The sequence below is a fragment of the Sminthopsis crassicaudata genome, chromosome 3, assembly GCF_048593235.1.
Source record: "Sminthopsis crassicaudata isolate SCR6 chromosome 3, ASM4859323v1, whole genome shotgun sequence".
In the NCBI taxonomy this organism is placed as follows: Eukaryota; Metazoa; Chordata; class Mammalia; order Dasyuromorphia; family Dasyuridae; genus Sminthopsis; species Sminthopsis crassicaudata.
In genome coordinates, this window is record NC_133619.1 from 605,167,252 (window position 1) to 605,189,096 (window position 21,845).

Sequence of the window (21,845 nt, forward strand, 5' to 3'; positions counted from 1 at the left end):
ACATTTTTTAGATATTGTTTTTAATGTGAAATTAGGATATTCTATATTCTGTTTGCTTTAATTGTTGTACTGAGTCATCTTAAACTTTTACCCATTTAAAAGAACTCTTGGGAATAAGAGTTTTTGACTGTCCCTTTGAAAATGTATAAACTTTGACAATATGCAAATTATCATTTTTCTATATATTGATCATTTAAAAGCAAAATGATTTGTGTAATGCTTAAAACCATCTACCTAGATATGAATAAGCTGTGAATTTTCTAGGATGAATCTATTATCAATGTAAGGTCATATAGTCAATACCTATTTAGAATATGTGATCCCTGAGAGCTAAATTCACCTAAATCTGTGATTAATGAGATTTGAAATAAAATCTCTTGGGACTATAGCTGATATTTGGAATTTTAAATTCAAGATATTGTCTAATGGATCATCAAGCCAGTGATCCACCATCTGAAAGGAATATGCCACAAACTACTCAGAAGAATGTGATCTTGAATTGTTACAGGTGGAGGTTAGTATCTGGGCAAGAGTTGGGAAGATAATTGTGGCTTCCACTTAAAGTGGGATACTTCCGATTTAAGTTTCCCAGTAGTGTTCCTTTGAATAAAAACCCACATGATCATTCCAGAGTCTGGCTATAAAGTAGAATTGTTATTGCATACAATTAGCCAAAGATGCGATTATAATCATGTCCCTGCTTTTTCCTCTTGTAGAAAATTTCTATAATCAGGACAAGTGTTCAGTAGATGTAAGATCTTGCAGTTTCCCATCTGAAAATGTGGTCATTATATCCTAAATATTTAGCCTAGTTATGTTGCTAGATGCCTATATCTGTTTAGCATTTTTGTTGCTTTTGTGATGGGCATTTTAATTTGTGAAAGGTTATCTACTCTTAATTACTGCGGATATAACTGGTTGGGATGATAGGTAGCCCTGCTACCTGATCCCAAGAAAGCTAGGATTATAAAACCCCAGTCAATAAGGAGATGTCTGTGGAAGGGTATCCTCAGAGCATTTAGTGGAGTCCTCCTATTCCCAATCTATATTATCCAAGATGATTAGAATGAAAGGCAAGGAAGAGAGGAAACTATCTGGATGATAGCTAATATTCCCATGAGAGAAGACTGTTTTTAGGAGAAAATACTTTTGCCTTGGTACGATATAAAGACATCAGAAAATTAGCACATGTTCTGATTCAAACTTGGACCTCACCTTTTAATACCCCATTCGTAGTTTTAGTTTGGAGAAGCCTGTTTGAGACGTGCTTTATTGTTTCTCCCAATAGCCCTCAATGGAGTTATGTCCCCCGGTATGCTGCCACTAATTACCAATATGGTTCAGAAAACTGTCCAAAATGATTAAGTAGCTATAATCATGGGATTAGCACTGTTGGTCTTGAGACAAGGATGGAAACCATACCCTGGGAGGATAGGTCAGACCCTGAAGTGAAGTTGATCAGGAAATTAAGAAGCTTTCAACTGATTGGGGGAGGGGGGGCGGGGATTGAACTGTGAAATCTGTCTCATAAGATGGAGACTGTGTTCTAAAAATTGAGTGAAGGTCAGCTGTGCCCCAGCCCAACTTTTTTCTCCAGAAATTGTGTGGTTTTCAAAGAATAAGATCATGTGGCCCTTTTCTTTATCAGACTTTAGCCTCATCTTGGCATTGAAACACCCATATAAGGTTAATTTAGTAACTCTAAAGATGATGTTGGGTCAGAAGTTTTTCCTCATATATAACTTAGAATCTGAGGTCATTTGTCTTGATTAATCAGGGCAAAAATCCAGCCTATAGGGAGCATTATCCTAGACCCATATATAATCATTCTTTGCTTACTATACCTTTTCTCTCCTTGTCTGATTGCTTGTTGGGAGGGAGATACTCTTCTTTCTCACCACATTGTAATAAAATTCCTTTCTGCTTTTACCTTAAGAAATCTTGATTTATTTGAACTGGTGGTCTTTGTCCCACACATGGGAACACATAATTCTTGCCATGAAAGAATTCAAAGTGAATGAAATAAAATTCTAAGAGGGAGGTGAATATTCAACAGATATTTTTGGCCATGAAAATTGCAAGGTTTCTATTGATGTATAAGTCTCTAACCAGATCTTACAAAAAATAGGAAGTTGCCAGCCAGAGAAAAGCCACTAGACTACTTACTAGGACTGCCATCTGATACTTGGAGGAAAGGTATAAGACTGTCTCTTAATTTGTCAAAATAAGCATAGAGAAATGGCAGCAGGGAATTTACTCCTTAACATCTGTTCCCACAAAAAAGAATTCTTTAGAGTCCTGACCAAGAGAAGAGGGAACTTTTCCCCCCAGTTGAGACTGTGAAGACATTAAGCTTGATCCATCTGGGATTTAAGATCCAGCCATCATAAAGCACAGTCACTGGAAGGAAATAGAATCTCTTTCTCCTACTCAGTGGAGCTATCAAAAATATCTTCAAACTGTGTGGAATATTTAATTCAATTAATTTCACATATACATAATAAGGCTGCAGATATGTACTGTTTTGATCACTTCTTTGTGGATGCACTAGAGGTGGCCCAGAAGGAGGCTGGAGAATGAGGTTATTACCAAGAAGCAAAAGATAATTTGGTTCTATGCTCCCTTAAAACAAACAAAATAAAAACACTGGCTTCTAAAACTCTCAGGGAGGTTACAGCAACCTTATGTCACATGGCCAGAAAAAACTCTGCTACTTTTAAGCACTATCATCGGGGTCCTGGAATTGCAGAAGAGATCCTGAAACATGGAATCTTTGGTCACTATTTTGATTTTCAAAGGGGGTGTGATATTGGCTGCTTCTTAGTAGAGAGATAACAATTAGTGATCTTGAAATGTACTAAAGACCACTTTGACTTTAGAGTTACATCTACATTCCTTGTTGTAGAGGTAGGGAAATGCCAGATCTGATGCTTGGAGAAAGCTTGCTTGATTAGAGAATCGAGTTTCTGATTCCCATAGTCTGGGGCTTTAGGGCTGGAAAAAGACCTGAGCTCTTCGGAGTCCTTCTCTCAGGAATTCTTCATAGATCTCTGGAGATTTCAAGGACATAGGAGAATAGGAGGCTAAGATTTTTTCATTTTCCTGGTGTCCTGGGGGAGTCTTGAACAAGAAATCATTAGCATGGATGTTGTTGACCTAGGAAAAAGGTGAGGGGTGAGGGTGAAAGAGAGATAGGAAGGAGAAAGAGAAGGGAAAACAGGAGAGACAAAGGAAGGGAGAGGGGAGGGAGAGAGGGAAGAAGGGAAAGAAAGAGGGGGAAGAGAGAGAAGAGAAGAAAGAAGAGAAGAGAAAAGAAGAGAAGAGGGAAGGGTAAAAAGGGAGGGAAGAGGAAAAGAGTTAGGCATAGTGACTCTTCCAGCATCATAGGGTATACTTCCCAAGTCTCAGGAAGGAATTAGGAGATTGGCCAGAGCTCAGGGAAAAGAATCCCTTTCTTCTAGTTTTTCCTCATTTAATAATACTGTATTTGTTGCCAGAGTAATTCCCTAAAACATCTCTTACAGGTTTCCCTTGCTCAATGGCAAACCAATTTATCTGGCCTTCTTTTGTTAATGTAGTAAGAATGAGAAACACTGAATTCACTCAAGACTTGGTTTTCAGTTTCCTCTCTAATCCACATCATAAATAGCTTTGTTACTGTGGATAATTCACTTAATTTCACATCTTTTCTCTAAAGCATTTTGCAAACCTTAAAGAACTATAAAATGTACTCATTACTATGATCCCACCCAACTTGTCTACAATTTCTCCTACTCTTAACAATCCTTCCATACCAGGTCCAGTCTTCATAGCTCCATGCAGAGATCATATTCATTCCTACTTTGGCTCCTGCTACATTTGTACGGATCATTATATCTCAGTTTTATCTATGAAAAGCTACCATCCTTTGAAGGCCTAGATCAAAGTCTCATTGCTTGTATAAGACCAGCATTCTTTTCTACATAATAGGTAATAGAACAAATTCTCCTTTGGGGAGTGGGGGTAGTAGCATAGTTCCTGCTGAGTCAGCAGAGATTAGGGGAAGGTGGGTTGGGATGAGACACAAACCACTGTTCCATTGGGTAGGCAGACCAGTGATTCTACAGGGAACTTGTATTTCTCCAATTGCAGTTGAGCCAGCTTCTTATAGAATTTGTTCTCTTCATTCTGAGAGGAAGTTAGAGTTGGAGAGGGGCCTTGTTATTCCATTTCTTGGACTTCAGGCACTGTCAGAAAATTCTCCCAGAAGCCCAGCTCCCTTCTATTTACCAGTATCTTTTCTAAGTCCTCAAAAAGAGACCAAGTGCTGATGAATTTCTCATTAAGGAGGGTGAGGATTGATGAATTTTTCAGGACAATACTCCTAAGAGTGTGCCCTGAACCTATTCGGAGAAAATTATTTATGGAAAATGGCTTGAAATAATAGTAGTCTGTAATATTGGGGGGCAGTTGTGGTATCTATTTCCCTTTTGGAACCTAGCATAGAAACCCCTTACTTGCCCACTGAATTCCCCATACCTCCATCCAGGGCATGTGGTATGAGACCACCATCTTTCACCCTTAACTCTACCAGAATTGGCCAAGATTCCTCACCTCAGCAAGACTGGTCATCTAGGGCTCCCCACAAAATGATTGAATGCACCAGCTTCTTTTCAGCTCTAGCTCTGTCAAAAGCTTTGGTGAAAGGTAAGTACTGGACCTGAGGAAAAAGCCAGCACAGAGGGAAAGGCTGAGGTCTCCTTGGAAGCAGGGATGGGGAGTGGCGGCACTTGACCCTAACCCAGGTTGGGAGCAGGATGGGTAGAGTGAGGCAAAATCCACCCTTCCATCACAAGAACTCTGTTAACTATGTTATGTCTCTAGTTCCCTTCCTTGGTGAAGCTGCCACAGAGCTCTGAAAGGGAAATATATCATTAGGAACTCCTGCCAGGGTCAGACTGTATGGTGGAAGAAACAATATGAACTTCTCAGTCTCTTAAGGCCTTCCACAATCTGATTCAGATCTCTCCTTCTCTCTTTAATTTCTATCATCTCTTTATATGCCTTTTATTTCAGACAAACTGGTATCTGTCAATCACATTGCTATTGCTTGAACTCAGTATCCTATCTTCTGCCTCTGTCTAGTTGGATCAACTTTCCTTCAAGTCCAAAGGCATTGTTCCATCATATCTATCTCCAGGAATCTTTGCTGCTCACCTCAAGTATCATCTCTGTGGCAGCTTCCACAGACCCTTCAGTGGTCAATGTTCATTTACTTATCTGTGAATAATTTATATCTTCCAATGCAATGTCAGCAAGGACTGCGGTCGTTTTTGTCTTTGGATCTCCAGTACCTAGCCCAAAGCCTTCCATATAGTAGGTACTCAGAAAGTAGGTTGAATTGAACCATAAGAACCTCAACTCCTCACACTCAATCTCTTCCTATAACAATGTTCCCCTTTTCTCAAGATCTGTCCCTTTAGCTAGGAGCACTAAAAGCTGGAAAGGTCTGCTTTAACAGCTATAGCCCTTTCCTCTCTTTAAGTCCTTACCTTCTTGAAGTCATACATAGCCCTTTCTAGCTGCTGGGCAGCTTCTTCCCTGCTCAGCTCCTGCTGCCACAGAATATCCTCCATTTTAAGCTGACTAGCTGCCTCTGAGGGCAGACAGCTGTCAGTTTCATTACTCTTCTCATCCTGGATGATAGATGGCATTGAAGGGCCAGAGGCCTCTAGCTCCATCTGGGAAAGAAAGGACAGGGAGAGCTTAGCCATCTCAAGAAATTCTTTGGATTATGGATCAATTTCTAAGGACACGAGAAGGGACATGGGAGATACAGCTTTCCAAAATTTGCACTTTTGGTCCAGAGAATAAGTTTTTATGTAGGGAAAAACCCAGTTCTAAAGTTATAAAATAGCAACGCATGTCTGTCAGTTTGCAAATATGTGATTTCTTATTTTAAGGAAGAAGGGATATGGATGGTTTAGTGCAAACTTATTTGCTGTAGTAGAGCAGAACTTAAAACTTTCCCACTCTTGATCCCTTTTTGCCTGAGAAATTTTTACTGAATCTTGTGTTTATAGGCATATAAAATAATTATATAAATCACATATTTACTGATAATAAATCATATTTTTTGCCTCCTTTATTCTAATTACATTACTCCACATGGGACTGCAACCCACAGTTTAAGAAAATTTCTACCAGAAGATGGTGGGCTTAGAGTGATATTTTCCTGCAGAAAAAAAATAAAGAGTATAACCTTCATTGCAGCAGCAATGATGAGGGGTAGGAAATATTTCAGGTTTCTGCTTTTTACCTCCTTTGAAGCTCCATTCTCACTGAAGCCCTAATTTTTAAAAGTAGAGACTCTGACGGCTATAGAGGTACAAAGGAAGTTACTGAAGGAGGGAAACCACATCTTAGGAAGGGGCATTTGAGGTATATATTTTTGCCAACTTTTGGCTTATATGGGAATATTAAGGGTGGATCCATTTGCTTTTAGTCTCAGAAGATTAAATTAGGATATAAATCCTCTCTTCACAATAGTAGTGAAATGACTACAGATGATTTATCCCCTAGGATTTCAGTTAATATATTAGAGAATGGGGAAATTTTAATTAAAAACTAAATCCCTTATTATGGGAGTTTGTGAGGGAAGAAAATTTTGTGTCATGTCTCTGGGAATGGAGCTGTATGAAGAAAAAGTTACTGAGTAGGACAACACAATGGTAATACTCCAGCCCCCCCAAAATAGTTTAGTCTTAAACAGAAGCTAGTTAGAAGACCTGGTTATAACTTTATTATATTTGGGTGATCTCAAAAGAAGAATGGAAGGATGATATAGAAGAATACACTGAAAAAAGGGGAAAAGAGAAAAATAATGGCTAAGATTATTTCCCAAAAGTGGGACATATAAGAGTTTACAGAAATGATTATCCAACCAGTGAGTGTGGGGTGATGGAATACGCAACACTTGAACCTCTCATCTGACCTTGCAAGAATAGAAATACTCATTGGGTTTCCTTCAGCAAAGTAGGAAGAAAAGGGGGTTAAAAAAGAGGGGGAATAAGAGGGAGAAAAGATTAAGGGAGGCAGTACTTAGGAACAAGAGAGACTCTTAAAAGACAGTTAAAAAGAGAAGGATAAGGACAGAGAATAAAATGTAGACAGGCACATAGCAGTATAAATATGAATATGAAGGGGGTGGCTAATGGAAGAAGATAGCAAAATGGATTAAAAAACCAGAATATGACAAAGTTGTTTACAAGAAATATTGAAACAGAAAAATACACACAGAATTAAAATAAAGGGCTGGAGGAGAATCTACTATTATTCAGCTGAAGTAAAAAAAGCAGGGTTAGTAATCATGATCTCAGATAAAGAAACAGCAAAAATAGACCTAATCAAAGACAAATAGGGAAGCTCCATTTTGCTAAAAGGTACAATAAATAACATATATCAATATTGAACATATATACAGCCAATAGCATAGGATCTAAATTCTTAAAGGAATCATACATGAGTTACAGGAAGATGAAATAGAAATTAAAACTATAGTAATGAAAGATCTCAACATATTTTCTTCTCATTTACATTATTTTTAGGAACATAGCTAATAAGGAAATTTTTTTTGCATGATTACATATATATATTATTATTTTTTAATTATTATTATTTTTTTTTTTGCTGAGGAAATTGGGAAGTGACTTGCCCAGGGTCACACTGCTAGGAAGTGTTAAGTGTCTGAGACCAGATTTTAACTCAGATCTTCCTGACTTCAGGGCTGGTGCTCCATCCACTGCGCTATCTAGCTGCTCCAACTACATATTTAATGTGTTTTGTTTTTCTTGACTTTTCAATGGGTGAAAAAAGAGAAGAGAATTTGGACTGAAAATAAAAATGAATCAAAAAAGTTTTTAATACTTTAATAAAAGATTTTGATTTCATTATTGTGGTTACCCTCTCTAAGCTGGCAATGAGTACTCAACTGGCAGCTCTAGAAAGCACTGGTTTCTTCTATGCCATGACCAAAAGGGCACTTCAAAGTAGATAACATAGGCATTTTATGTATTGCAGTAAAGTTTACAAAATATTTTGCATGATCTCATTTGTCTCACAAAAACTTGGTAGGTTGGACTTAATATTTCCCCCATTTTATAGATGAGGAAAAAAAAAGTTTAGATTGTCATTTGCCTAAATCCACATAGCAAACAGGTAATTTAAACTTAGGACTTCTGACTTCTTTTGGTCCAAGCCTTCCATGGGAAAAGGAAGAAAGCGCAAAAAGGTCAAAGTCTGTGCTGTGGCAGTTAGTACATAGGCAAGTTAAAATAAGAGTGATATCCAAACATAGAGCTTTTTTTTTTTTTTCTTTTCATCATTTGAAGTCTTGATCATGAGATGAGAGTGGAGCCCAAATAATTGCATGCTGCATGTTGTTTCTATTGACTTCCCACAAATCCCATGATTCACTTGTTTATACATTATATTGCCTTGGTAGAATGTATCTTTGTATCCCAAATTCCCAGCACATATAAGGCAGGCAGGTAGTATAGCAAATAAGGGCCTGGACTTGGAGTCAGGAAGACCTAAGTATGCCTTAGACATGGGCTAGCTAAATGAGCTTGGATAAGACATTCTGCCTTTCTCAGCTTTACCTCAATTTCTGCAACTGTTGAGGGTAAAAATGGCATTATATCCTAGTGTTACTGAGGTTTAAATAGAATCAACATATGAAAAGCACCTTGAAAATTGTAAAAGTGTTAAATAAATCTTAGCTGTTACTATTATTATTAACAACAACCACTAATGTTCTTTAGGCTGGATATTTAAGATTAATATAATAAGCCTTCAAGAGATCTGAATCTTTCACTGGCTCAATTTAATGAGATGTAATCATGTCCAAAGCATCAAGGATTGAGTCTCTCCCTGAAGAAATGGGATAAGAGTTGCTGATCTTCATACATCTGATAAGAAGAAAGCATTTCGCACATATTGCCTCATTTCATGCTCACAAAACATCTGGGAAGCAGATGCTACAAAAATATCTCTATTTTACCTATGGAAACAGGCTCCACAGCAAGGTTCAGACACTTACCCAGGATAATTTGCAAATAACAAAGCCAGGACTTGAGCCTCAGACTTCTTTGGACTTTTTACCCATGACCCATGGCAGACCATGTTCTGCCAATTAGCCAACAATCTCTGACTGGGGAAAATCCTAGAGTGCCTGGTAGAGAGATTTGGGGAGGCATCCTGGTCTGGAGTGGAAAGAACACTATCCAAGGACAGGTTTGCATTCTACCTCTGCTGCCCAAAAGTTCATCTCTGACAAATCTGGCCTCTCTTTGGGCCTTAATTCCCATAGTGCTAATACAGTAAGACTTCCAGGTCAGATCCTGGGACTGGGCAGTTCCCAGAGAGTAGTTGAACTGACATCACCACAGCTAGGATTTGCCTGGACCAGCTTTCTTAACATGAAGAATGATAGATGAAGAGTCCTAGTCAGAGCACCTGGGCTGAACTCCTGACTCCCATTCCACTTCTCTGTGTGACTACGGTAAAGTCACTTAGCCCATCAGTCTGTTTCCTCTTCTCTACATGGAGATAGCAACAGTTGAGTTATTTACCTCATAGTGTTTTAGTGGGTTCAGAGTTATAAAAATGGGCCTATTACTGTTAGGATTTTTATAAGGTGTTAAGTAAGTGGAATTGAGGAGACAGTGGTTAAATCTAGTTTAGCACCGATTTAACCCTACAACAAATAATGGTTTCCTAGTGATATGACTGATGTGTGGGGCATATAAGGAGGAGCTGTCAGGGCCACAAAGGACAAGCCCACTAGAAGCTCTGGGAACCTCAGCCGAGCCCTAAGTGAAAGAGATAAGACTTTGAAGGAGACAATAAAGGATTTGGACTTTAATCCCTGGCTGTATTTGGGGTGATTACTCTGAACTGGAACTAAGGCTGCCTCCAGAAGCCCCCCAAGAAATCTGCTCCCAAAAAGCATTATACTTTAGAGAATAATATTACATATTACCATTCTTATTTACAATTATTCCCAGTAAATGTTCAACTATACTTCTACAGGTTAAGGCTATGGAGCCCTATGCTTTGTCATCTCTAGCCTCACCCTCCAGTCCTAATCATACTAGACATGGAATAGCATAACTAGGGAAACACACCTAAGGGTTAGGATGGGAATATAATGATAGGAGATTAGTGAGAAAACTCGAGTTTAATCCGGTTCAAGTGATAGATATAAGTGATGTGGAAGAGAAAATTTAATCAGCCCATTTAGCCTGTCAGAACTTTTTAAATCACCTGTCCTATTCCCATAGACTATCTCATTTGCATATTTAAAGAATATTCTATTTCTTTCTGTCTCTTAGTGTGCCAGGTTTGTTCTCCATTAGGCACTTAGCTACCCCTCCCACAACACCTAATTCCCTCCTTATTCCCTAAATCCTGCCCTTTCGTCTTTCCTCATCTCCCCTCTGACTTTTAAAGTTCATGACACCTGAAGCACATTGCTTAATCATATTTGATTTAGTTCACGCGCTATTTCATGTAATAAATAGCATCCTTTATCCTATGATAAATGTCTTAGGAGTTTTGTACATCTGGAACTACTCTCTTACCTAGTAACATGATACTTCATTTATATTCTTCTTAAGGACAAAGTCAGACATACCTGTGGGAGATAACCAAGATCCACATGTGGATTCAGAAGGGGCCCATGCAACCACTGCAAACCCACGTTCAGAGACCTGATGAGAGAAGTGGAATGCTGGGAAAGGATTGCATGTTGGGTATAGAGCACTGATAAGTCCGATTCACTCACACAATGGAATCAGAGTTATATTGGGAATATTTTCATTTGGGATAAAAATAGTTGAGGGAAGAAGGGAGGCAGGGTAGGCAGCTTTGGTAGGTGTAATGGGGAGAAGGGATGACATTTCCCAAACAATAATGGGGGAGGCTCTTTTTCCCACTTTTCCTCATTTCCCACAAATCTGAATGGGGAAAGAGTTGAAGATGACAGCTAGGGAAATACTGTTAGTTGGAGAAATGGTGATGAAGTTTGTTAAAGCACTAAGAATGGAGACATTAAAAAGGATAGGAAAGGATTATTAGAGTAGAGGGAAAGCATGAGCATGTTTAAAGAAACTAATACTTCTTCAATAAGAAGGAAGAGGGAGATTGAAAGGCCAGCTTAGAACAAAACCAGGGACTAAACTATGTTCCTTTGTTATCCTGAGGATGAACAGTGAGTAAAAAGTGGGTACATTGGACTTTGGGTTAAAATGTGGTTATGAAAGATTTACTTGCTATCTACTCCCCAATCTAGGTTTTCTGAAGTCAAGTTCTGAGTGTGGAAACCCTTCAGATCTTATAGATTTGGGGGTAGAGCTAGAATACTAGAAGTCATCTGTCCTGTTCTCAACCAATTTTTGAATACAGAATGTGAGGAGCATTAAGCCTTCCAACCTAGATGTAAGGATAGGCTGGTGCTGTCAAACAGCTCTCTGCTTTTTTATCCTGGGATCCCAATATAATACAAGTTATTTATCTGGCATTGTAAACACCAATTCCCTCTTAATATATTGGCTTTCCTCTTTATTGGCTTTGAGGACAGGAAAAAGGAGAACTGAAAGAGGATGTTGACAATAATTGTCTTCTAAGACATAAGCCAGAACCCCAAACTCCACTAAAGGGACATGTGTCTGATGGGGCCCTCTCTACCACAGAATCCTACCTTTCATTGGGTACAAAGAGCTTGAAATCCTGGACATGGCTGCTATCTTTGGAGAGGATGATGTGTCCCGTGAACTGGCTTGGACAGAACCAGAAAGGGTAGTGGAGTGGTTGGTTGAGTTGGAATTCTGCATGAATCCTGTGGGCAGAAGAGAAAGAGAAGGGAGCAAGAAATGTTTCCCTCCAGGTGTGAGGATACAATGCAAGAATTCTCTAAGCCTCAGTTTTTTAATTTATAAAATAAATGGATAGAACTTCAACTCCACAATTTCTAAGGACCTGTCCAACTTGAAATCTTTGATACTGTGACCATTGGGCTTCACAGAATTCAGAAGATTTTGATAAATCAGTAGAAGAAAGGAGCTTAGAGAACCTGAAGAGCTGGGAAGAAGAGAATATAAAAGGAGGGAGTACCCAATGAAACAAGGAGGAAGGCCACTGGAAATGGGAAATAACATGAGGAGGAGGGGGCTTTTGGGAACAAAGAGAGAGAGAGGGAGGGAAGGAGGGAGAGATGAAAAGGGACACACACACACACACACACACACACACACACACACACACACACACACACACACACACATACACAGAGTGAAAACGCAGGGAGTCATCTCCACCTGCTGGTAGGAAGAATATATTGAGTACTTAACACTATTCAGTCTATGAAGCAGCTGAATGATGATCCAATCTTGGTCTTCAGGCACCAGAGGCCAGGTCAGTGGGTGTTGTACCAGATAATCCCACACTTTCTTAGGCCAATCACTTCCACTTAGTCTTTCAAATAGCCAATGACAAGGGGCAAAATAAATGGTTCTTGGCTTTCCTGTGCAACCTTCTGCCTCTCTGAGCCCATATGAGCAGCAAAAGGAAGAAGATTCTACTGACTTGACTTTCTCCAAGGTCATCAATGATCTGTTTACTGGTAAAGCTAGTGACTTCTCATTCATCCTGACCTCTCTGAACCATCTGTTGCTCATTCCTTCCTCCTGGATACTCTTCCTTCCTAGGTTGTTGTGACATCTTATGTTGGTCTGACTTCCTGCTCTTCCTCAGTTTTCTTGTTAAGATTACTGGGCATGCACATATATTGTATCTAGGTTATATTGTAACACATGTAAAATATATGGGATTGCCTGTCATCAAGGGGAGGGAGTAGAGGGAGGGAGGGGATAATTTGGAAAAATGAATACAAGGGATAATGTTATAAAAAAATTACTCATGCATATATAATGTCAAAAAAATTTTATAAATAAAATTAAAGAAAAAAAAGATTACTGTGCATGAACACCTCCTACCTTTGAGGTATTGAGTGCATCACAGGCTTCTTTTCTGGATCCTTTTTTTCTTTGTTTACTCCTTTTATTATTTAATCTACTCTCAATGATCATCTCTGTACAAATGACTCTTGAATTTTTCAAATGAGTTCCAGTTTGTTATCACCATCTTCTTGCTAGACATTCCCATCTGAGGGCTCCACGAACATATGTCCCATAGACTTAACATGTCCAAAGCTCTCAGTATTATTTTTTCTCTTAAACCCAGTTCTCCAAACTTTCCTACTCTTTTAAGGAAATTACCATCCTTGCAGTCTGCTAAGTCTGAATCATGTACAAGTCATTCTTGACTTCACTTCTCTCTCCTCAGCACCTTCCCTGATCCAGTCAATTGTCAATTTTATCATCACTGATAACTATATGCATTCCTCCACTCACATGGCAATTACCTCAGTTGAAGCCTTTATCACCTCTTTTCTGCACCACTATAATGACCTTATCGATCTCCCTGCCTCCAGACTTATTAGTCCATACTTTATACTGGATTGATACTTGTAAGACACAGATCTGACCATATCACTGTCATGATCAAGAAGCTTTTTCAGTAGCTTTTTTTTCAGGATAAAACAATCTCTTTTCTATTTGGCATTTAAAGCCCTCTACATACTAACTCCTGACTTTTAAAAAGAAACATTTTTTTTTTTTATTTACAAAACATATGCATGGTCAATTCTTCAACACTTTGATGTTGAACATATTTTTAGACTTTTTATATGTACTGATCAGTTTTGCCAATTTTTTCTCTTCTTTAGAAATATTTGTTATATAGGGTGGTTTTCTGACAGAAATGGGATACTGGGACAAGTTTTGGTCATATAAAGAATGTCCATGAATTTATTTTTCTTTCAGGAATAGTTCAAATGCTACCTTTTACAAAATGTAGATCCATTGACTTATTTAACATGTTTTTTTTTCTGTTTACCTTGACCCTTATAGACTTTAAAATCATTGAGATTAAGGATTGTTTCATTTTTTGTGTTTCTATTGTTAACACTTAACACAGTACCTAGAACATAGTAGGCATTTAGTGCTTGTTGAACTGAAGTAGTTGGGCTGATCTCCAAAAGAGATAATCAATCTATGATAACTGGAGCAGACAACTGCTTTGTATTCTACAACCATTCTGATTCCCTGTTGTACAAGGCTATAGTTTTGCCTCTTTTCTTCTTACTTGCACAAGAAAGCCAAAGGTTGGAAGTACTCACCTAAAAGCAATAGTGTAGTAGGAGTTACTTATGGCTGTAAGGCAGGCCACTGTGCCTTGGGGTCCAAAGCGGGTCTTCACAAAGGGCCTTGGATGGAACATGCTCAACAATTTGTGGATGATGACCTATGGGAGAGAGAAGCCTAGTTCATCTGGACCCTTTCTCCTCCTGGGTTTGACAAGAGGAAATGACCACAATGATACATTTGCACTAGATGAGGAGGAATTTGTTCCCCCTTCCCATTTTTCAATAGATTGAAGAGAAATTATTCTGAAAAAGACTTTTGATATTTCTTTCTTCCCTTGATCTTTGAGCTCTGGAAACCATCTGAGGCCCAAGGCACCAAATTCTTGAGAACTGTTGAAGAACCAAGCTCAGAAGACCTGGGTAGTGTGGAAGTAGGGAAACTGTTATTTTGATACTAAGGGAAGGGGATTCCTGGAGTTTGAGCCTGAAACAGCAAGGGGGAAGAGGGAAGAATGGGGAGGAAACAGTAAATAGGTAATGTCAGGCCTGAGCAACAGAATGAGCATCTAAGTTGACAAGGATTCCAATTTGATCAAGGCTGGGGAGAAATTAGGTCTGAATCATTAGATCAAGTTTAAGGCAAAATGCTACATAGTGGCTCTGGAACACTTTATGTTTGGGGGAATAGAGGTTTAAAATGGATTGGGATAAGCCTATAATAGGAAAATTAGCTTGGAAGATAGACTGAATTGAATTATTTTAGCCCTTATCCATTAAATTATTCCTCCAGATCTCACACAATCCAATCCAGCCCATCTTCTCCAAATTTTATTTCCCAGCTATAGAGAAAGTAAAATAATGGCTATAGAACTTGGTTCCAATACAAGGCCCAAGGTTCCTTCCTTACCTCCTTGCCTTTGGGAGGTGGTGGATAGAAGCGGTTGTCAGAAAGGTATACACCTGTAGTGAGCACTGTGTCTGGAATGATCCACCAGATCTCACCCAGCTCCATGTCATTCCTTGGGGGCAGGAAAGCTTTGAATTGGCTGGCAGAGAATACACTGGATGATAGTGCAGGGTTTGTCCAGTTTTTTATCCCAGAAAGTATAATATCAGAAATCTGAAGAAAAGCAACAAGTAGAGAATGATGAACTAGGATCCAGTTGAGGTCAGGCCTTTGAGATTCTACTGAAAAGAAGTACAGGAACATTTATGTTCTCCAGAGCATAGATCTACATGAAAGGAAATGAAAGGCTGGAGGAAGCCTTATTTCTTTAGTTAGTTGGAATCACCTGATGCCCTCTGGTATTGATGCTATGTGACCACATGAAGGTACCAGCTCCTATCATTTCATGCCCGGACTGCTGTCAATAGCCTACTGGTTGGTCTCCCTGCTTCAAGTGTCTCCCCACTCGGTTGGCTTTAGTAGAGGCCTCTCTCTCTCCTTGGTTCCCCGATGAGCTCTTGTCAGAAATGTCTCCAGCCAGCTTCAGCCTCTCATCCTCCCAATATCTCCCACCAGTATGAAGGTAGATGTGGGAATGAATCAGACTCTGCTTTCAAGAGTGTGGGATTGTGGGTTTCTGTCTTGTGAAATCTCCCAGAAGTCAATCCTAGTTCTGAATCTCTGGCCCTGAATCTCCCGAAGTCCCCTTAAGTTCTCCTGGGAAGTCCTGTCCTTGACTGAATCCTGGCTTTTTATATCCTCCCAGAGAATGGGCTTGTGGGTACTCCCTGGACTTGTTCGAGCTCCTTAAAAGTATGCTCTCTTAAAGGTGTGAATCTCATGGAATTCTAGTGAACACATTACTGAACTAGAGAACTGTTAAGTACCATGCTAAATTAGATAATTATATCCATTCCTATAAGAATCCAAATTATATCCATTCCTTATAAGAATCCAAATACCCTTTTATCTAGAACTCTCTCCCTCCTTATCTTCACCTCCTGGCTTCCTTCAAGACTCAACTAAAGTTCCTTCTTTTGCATGGCTTCTCCAGTCCTCTTTAATCTTAGTGCCCTTCTTCTGAGATTATCTTCAATTTATCCTGTTTGTGCCTAATTGTATTAGTTTTCTTTACAACTAGATTGGGAGCTCCTGGAAAGGAATGATTGGCTTTGTTGGAGGTGTGGGATTGGGGTGTGGGAGTTTTCTCCATCTCTAGCATTTGGCACTGGACCTGGCATATAGCAGGTGCTTAATAAATGCTTATTGACTTGACTCAATGTGCTTTGTAAACCTTAAAACACTGTTTTATAAGGTAAAAATACCTTGCAACCATTATTACTATTTGTAAGGAGACCAGCAGTGTTGCTGTTCACTGAAAAAGGAACTAGGGTTGGCTAGACCCTCCTTTCAGTCTTGCTCCCATTTTTTTTATGGGGACACAATATAACCTCCTAATATTACCTTAGCTTCATAGTCCCCCCCCCTTTGTATTTTGGCCAAAGGGAGTTTCTGGGATGATTTGAAGATTTGTGAACTGCCAGCCATGGGTATGACAGGACAGAAAACATTTTGTAACCTCTGAGATCAGGGAGCAACAGCCCAACAAGAGAAAAACCCTTAATCTTATTTTGCTGGCTTTTGCTACCCACAGTAGCCCTAGATCAGTCTTGTCCTAAAATAGCTGAACCCTCCCTCTGGAAGCAAACTTGGGTCTGCTGACTCCAAACCTAATACTCTTTCCATCATCTCATGAACAAGATAAAAAAAAAGTGAATCCATAACATTTACTATAAAAAATGTTGAGAGATAGTAGATAAGATGCAAAGAAAATGCTGGAAAAGGGAGGCCAGGGGATTACTGAAATCTTGGAGGACAATTCATTTTAGCAGTTTCTGAAAGAATGGATAGGATTTCAATATGTGGAGATTCAACATTTACCAAGAACATTTTATGCAAAGAGAAGAGCATTACAAAGGCATAATGAGGAATGTATAGACTGTGTTTAGGGATCATAGAAATAGAAAGCTGTGGAAGACTTGAACTTTGAGTCTATTTACCAATTGTGGCATCATGGGAAATTCATAATTTCTCTTTGTTGCAGATTTTTCAACTGTGAAATGGGATTACTACTTATTTGTCAATATTATACAGGTTCACTAGGGAGCTAGGTAAAGAGTGTCTGTCTTGGAGGTAGGAAGATCTGATTTCAAATCATGTTTCAGATACTAATAGCTGAGTGCTACTAGCCAAATCATGTAACCTAAGTTTTCTCATCTGCAAAATAGGAATAGCACTTCCTAAATGATCAAGTAATACAGAGACTTTGCAGATTTCAGTGCTATATAAAAGCGAATTTAAAAAAAATTATACTAACAAAATACACCAATAATTTTCATTGGCCTAGTTTACTGGAATGCAGGCTGCATGGAAAGTTGTTATTGTGAGGGCTACAAAGGCAGATTGGATCCAGATCAGAGTACTCCATCCCTGGAAACTTAGTTCATTACTATCTTGTTTTGGGCATTATCTTTCCCAATAGGAATCATGTCTGCAATGTTATTCCCCAGAGTGGAATAAGGACAAATGGGAGGGTTACACAGCCCTTCTGTGGAGAAGAGCAGATAATTAATGTGTAAGGGCTCAGGAGAAGAGACAAAACACCAAGCTCTCATTAGCTTATGTTCTTGTCCCTGTTCTGGTCACCTCTTAGGCACTAACCACACATCAGCCTCCCTATCACTGGTTTTTGAGGGACTGACAGAGCTGCCTTCCTCTTCCGTCCCAGGACTTGGAACAGAAGGTGAGATGTCTGCAGTTTAAGTCAACCTTTCAATCAAGACCTAAAATAACAAAGTCTCTCTCCTCATTTCTCACACTTCCAGAGAGAAAGGGATTCCCCTCTATTGTCTTTTTTCTGCTTTCTCCACTTTGCATTTTTGAGCAGAATTTTTCCTTTTTTCTTTTTGATGGATTTGATTTTTAGAAAAACACCTCAAATTTGTAGAAGCCAAGTATAGTAAAGAAGTTGGATGATCAAGATATGTTTTTTTTTTTTTTTTTTTGAACTTGGTGTGCTTTTGAAACAGTAACAGTTTCTTTTGTGATTTTTAAATTGCTTCTAAAGGTTCTCCCTAAAGAAGAATTCATAAATGTTTTGAGCCATTGAAGCCCTGGTAGAATATGTGGCCATGTGCCCCCCCATCTTTGCTCAGTTATTAACATAGATGCCTTTCCTGATCCACTCTCTTATTTTGGGGGCCTCCAGAATGTTCTCTCCCCCTTCCCCATTGATTACAGCTTGGGAATCCCCTGTGTTGATGACAAGAGCCTGGTTTCCTCCTTCTTTTTTTGCTTGTTAAGTGAATTGTCCCCAATTTAGGTAGCAGAGGCCTGAAACTTGGTCAAGCAGCACAGGAAGTTCTACGTGGGACAGGACTGCTCTAGCTCAGACATCCTTTGTGTCCCACAGGGTCCAGGCTGGCCCTTCATCCCGAGGTGTCTTGGGTCTGAATTCTCACCTTTGACCTCTGGTCAGTTTTCAGGCTTGCATGCCCCTCCCCCCTTACCTCTTTGAAGCCACTTTTACTGTTGGACATGGTGTCCAGTAGCAGAGGCTGGAATCGAGCTACCACAGTCAGCTTCTCCTTGAGAGAGAACTTCTCCTCCTTCACCGCCTCCTGGGCGTTCTCGGAGTCGGTGAGAGGCGTTATCACTACGGGACACAAACGTGTCAATCGTCTGTTCTGCTCCTGGGGGTGCATGGGGGGGATGGGAAGTCGTTGCCCCGTTTCTCAGGAGACACTGGGACAGATGACAAAGCTGGAGGAATCAGGATTGATGGAAACTTATGGAGGAGAGGGGAGGCAGGGGGAGGAGCGGCGGCCTCGGAGGCTCTCGGGGACCAGTCACCGGCTCTGGCCGGAGCCCCCCCTTCCTGCCACTACCTCTCAGCATCTCAGCGATGGGCTTGAACTCCTCGGCGCTAATGTACATGTCCCTGTTCACGTCCAGAGCCGAGAAGAAGAACATAGTCTTCCTCCGGGTCGTGGCGGACTCCTGTTCCGGGGCAAGGGCGCAGGTGAGAGGGGCTCCGACCTCCCTGCGGTCCCGCAGTCCCAGGGTCCCGGCTGGGTCTCAGGCCCTCCTCCCGCACGGGGTCCGGGGATGGGGGGGAGGGGACTTCCGTCCAGCTGCTGGACATCAGGAATTAGCCGCTCAGGGACTGGGGACCTACGCCCTCTGACCCCCAAGAACAGGATGAAATCTTGAAGTCTGTGCCCTCAAATAGCAGCATCTTTCATTCGGGGTCGGGGCTTGGAGGGGCGGGGCTGGTCATAACCCCTCCTCCCTCTCTCGATACCACGCCCCAGATCCCGCCCCAGGTCGGGTCTGACCCGCGGCCCTCCGGCTTGGGACTCCCTGGAGCCCACGTAGCCCCGGGCGGCGAGGGCCAGCAGCGCCCCCAGCACGGCCGCCAGCAGCGCCAGGTCCCGAGGGCGGCGAGGGCGGGGGCACGGACGGGCCGGGGGCCTCGGGGGTGGGCGGGACTCGTTGGGCCCCGGGCTCTCGGAAAGGTCCATGATAGGAGGCCGAGTCTGTGGCTCCTCCTCAGCGGCTCCGGCTCCAACTGCTGACCAACGGCCGGGGGCGGGGCTGAAGGCCGACTGAGGGGTGGGCGGGGCTGGTCCTGAGGCTGAATGACAGCTGTGGAGGATTAGAGGTGGAGACTGAGGGAGCGCTAGGCAGGGAGGGGCGGGGCCTGAGTCAGACTGACAGCTTGAGGGGCGTGGCTTTAATGAAGTGATTGACAACAGGTGGAGGCTGCTAGGTAGGCCCATCCATTTCCATTTTTTTCTTTTTAATAATTTTGCCTCCATATCCTTTTCTAACCCCTCACATTTGGCTAATTTTTTACATCTCACTTCATAAAATGTCTGTTAACTCCTGCACAGATCTTTTTACACAGGATGGATAATTAATCTCTGAATTTCCTGCTAATTCTTCTGATAGGGCTGTACTAGGAGTGAAACTACTTCCAATTATAACACCTGTTCCTCCTCTTCCTGCCAATAACCTTTCTAGAGGCAGTCTATTTTCCCATGCCATTCTGCTAGTGACATCATTATTCTGTGAGTCTCATCACTGTTTCTCTGGGGTAACTTACCCAGTAATATTTACTCACCAGAATAGGAATGACCCAAATCCAAAACTAGATTTCCAGCCTTGAATTCATCATCATCCTTGACTTAATTCTTCCTGATTCAGTCTCTTTTACTTTATCTAATGCCAAGGTAAAAGGAATACCCAGTTGGATTGGTGTACAGGTGCCCGCTCAGTTCCTGGGCAAAGCAGGTTTGAGAGTGCTGCCTTCACAATACCTCCCAAGGTTTGCTTGGGGTATACTCATCTGAGAAATTGCCAGAGCTACCCTCAGTTACGTTCCAGATTTGGGTACATGCCACTATAGTCCCTAGGTTTTGGAATCTTTCACCCTTACATGAGAGGCAAGCTGATCTCCAGTCACAAGGGACTAGTATAAAGCATGCGATTCTGTTATTTTGGAAATAGGAGGAATTCACCCTCATGTTTTTCAATGACTAACAGGAATGGTACTATCTGGGCATGTAGAACAGATGTGGAAATTTCTTAGTTCAGATTCTTTTACAAAGTACTTTAATAATTCTACCCAGGCAATGGGGAGAGAGAGAGAGGAGAGAGAGGAGAGAGAGGAGAGAGAGAGAGAGAGAGGAGAGAGAGAGAGAGAGAGGGAGAGAGAGGAGAGAGAGAAAGAGAGAGAGAGAGAGAGAGAGAGAGAGAGAGAGAGAGAGAGAGAGAGAGAGAGAGAGAGGAGAGAGAGAGAGAGAGAGAGAGAGAGAGAGAGAGAGAGAGAGAGAGAGACAGAGACAGAGACAGAGACAGAGAGAGAGAGAGAGAGAGAGAGAGAGAGAGAGAGAGAGAGGAGAGACAGAGAGACAGAGAGACAGAGAGACAGAGAGAGAGACAGAGAGAGAGACAGAGAGAGAGACAGAGAGACAGAGAGACAGAGAGAGACAGAGAGATAGAGAGACAGACAGAAGAGACAGAGACAGAGAGAGACAGAGAGACAGAGACAGAGAGAGACAGAGACAGAGAGAGACAGAAAGAGAGATAGACAGAGAGAGAGAGAGAGAGAGAGAGAGAGAGAGAGAGAGAGAGAGAGAGAGAGAGAGAGAGAGAGAGAGAGAGATCAAGTACAAAGAAAGAGCAGAACTCTCATTCCAGGGAGGTGTGCTTATATTTTCCCTGAAGGTTTTGTAAATAGACATCATCTCTTTTAAAGACTACATTATTAATAAAACTAACTTTCCCATTGATGAAACAAAATATTCCATAAGTTACATCCCTCTAAGAAAACTTGAGTACATTAACATCCTCTTCTCTAATCAGCTTCAGTTTCAATAATCAATAAAATAACAGGTCCCATAAACAGTTGTATCAATTGTTTTTACATTTATATAAGGTCATTAAAAGATCTTATTTCATACAGACACATCTAGCAACAAATAGGTGACTAGGCTAAATATTCATTTACTTCATTATAAGATATAATGACTACATACATTGAGATCAAAAACAGCAAAATATTGCATACTTTATCTGTGTTCATGGCTT

The 21,845-nt window shown here is 40.8% G+C and overlaps 1 protein-coding gene across 1 annotated transcript; it reads right to left on the minus strand.

Moving 5' to 3' along the window:
• Positions 1–1,924: 1,924 nt before the first annotated feature.
• LOC141563953 (selenoprotein N-like) lies at positions 1,925–19,877 on the minus strand. Its single transcript, XM_074305788.1, has 12 exons — positions 19,589–19,877; positions 19,139–19,250; positions 18,761–18,906; positions 15,153–15,365; positions 14,279–14,403; positions 11,741–11,878; positions 10,676–10,751; positions 5,532–5,720; positions 4,594–4,699; positions 4,270–4,382; positions 4,069–4,167; positions 1,925–3,156 (listed from the first exon to the last, which is right to left on the minus strand). The coding sequence occupies exons 1-12, from the start codon at positions 19,772–19,774 to the stop codon at positions 2,989–2,991; spliced, it is 1,671 nt and encodes a 556-aa protein (XP_074161889.1). The 5' UTR covers positions 19,775–19,877; the 3' UTR covers positions 1,925–2,988.
• Positions 19,878–21,845: the final 1,968 nt, after the last annotated feature.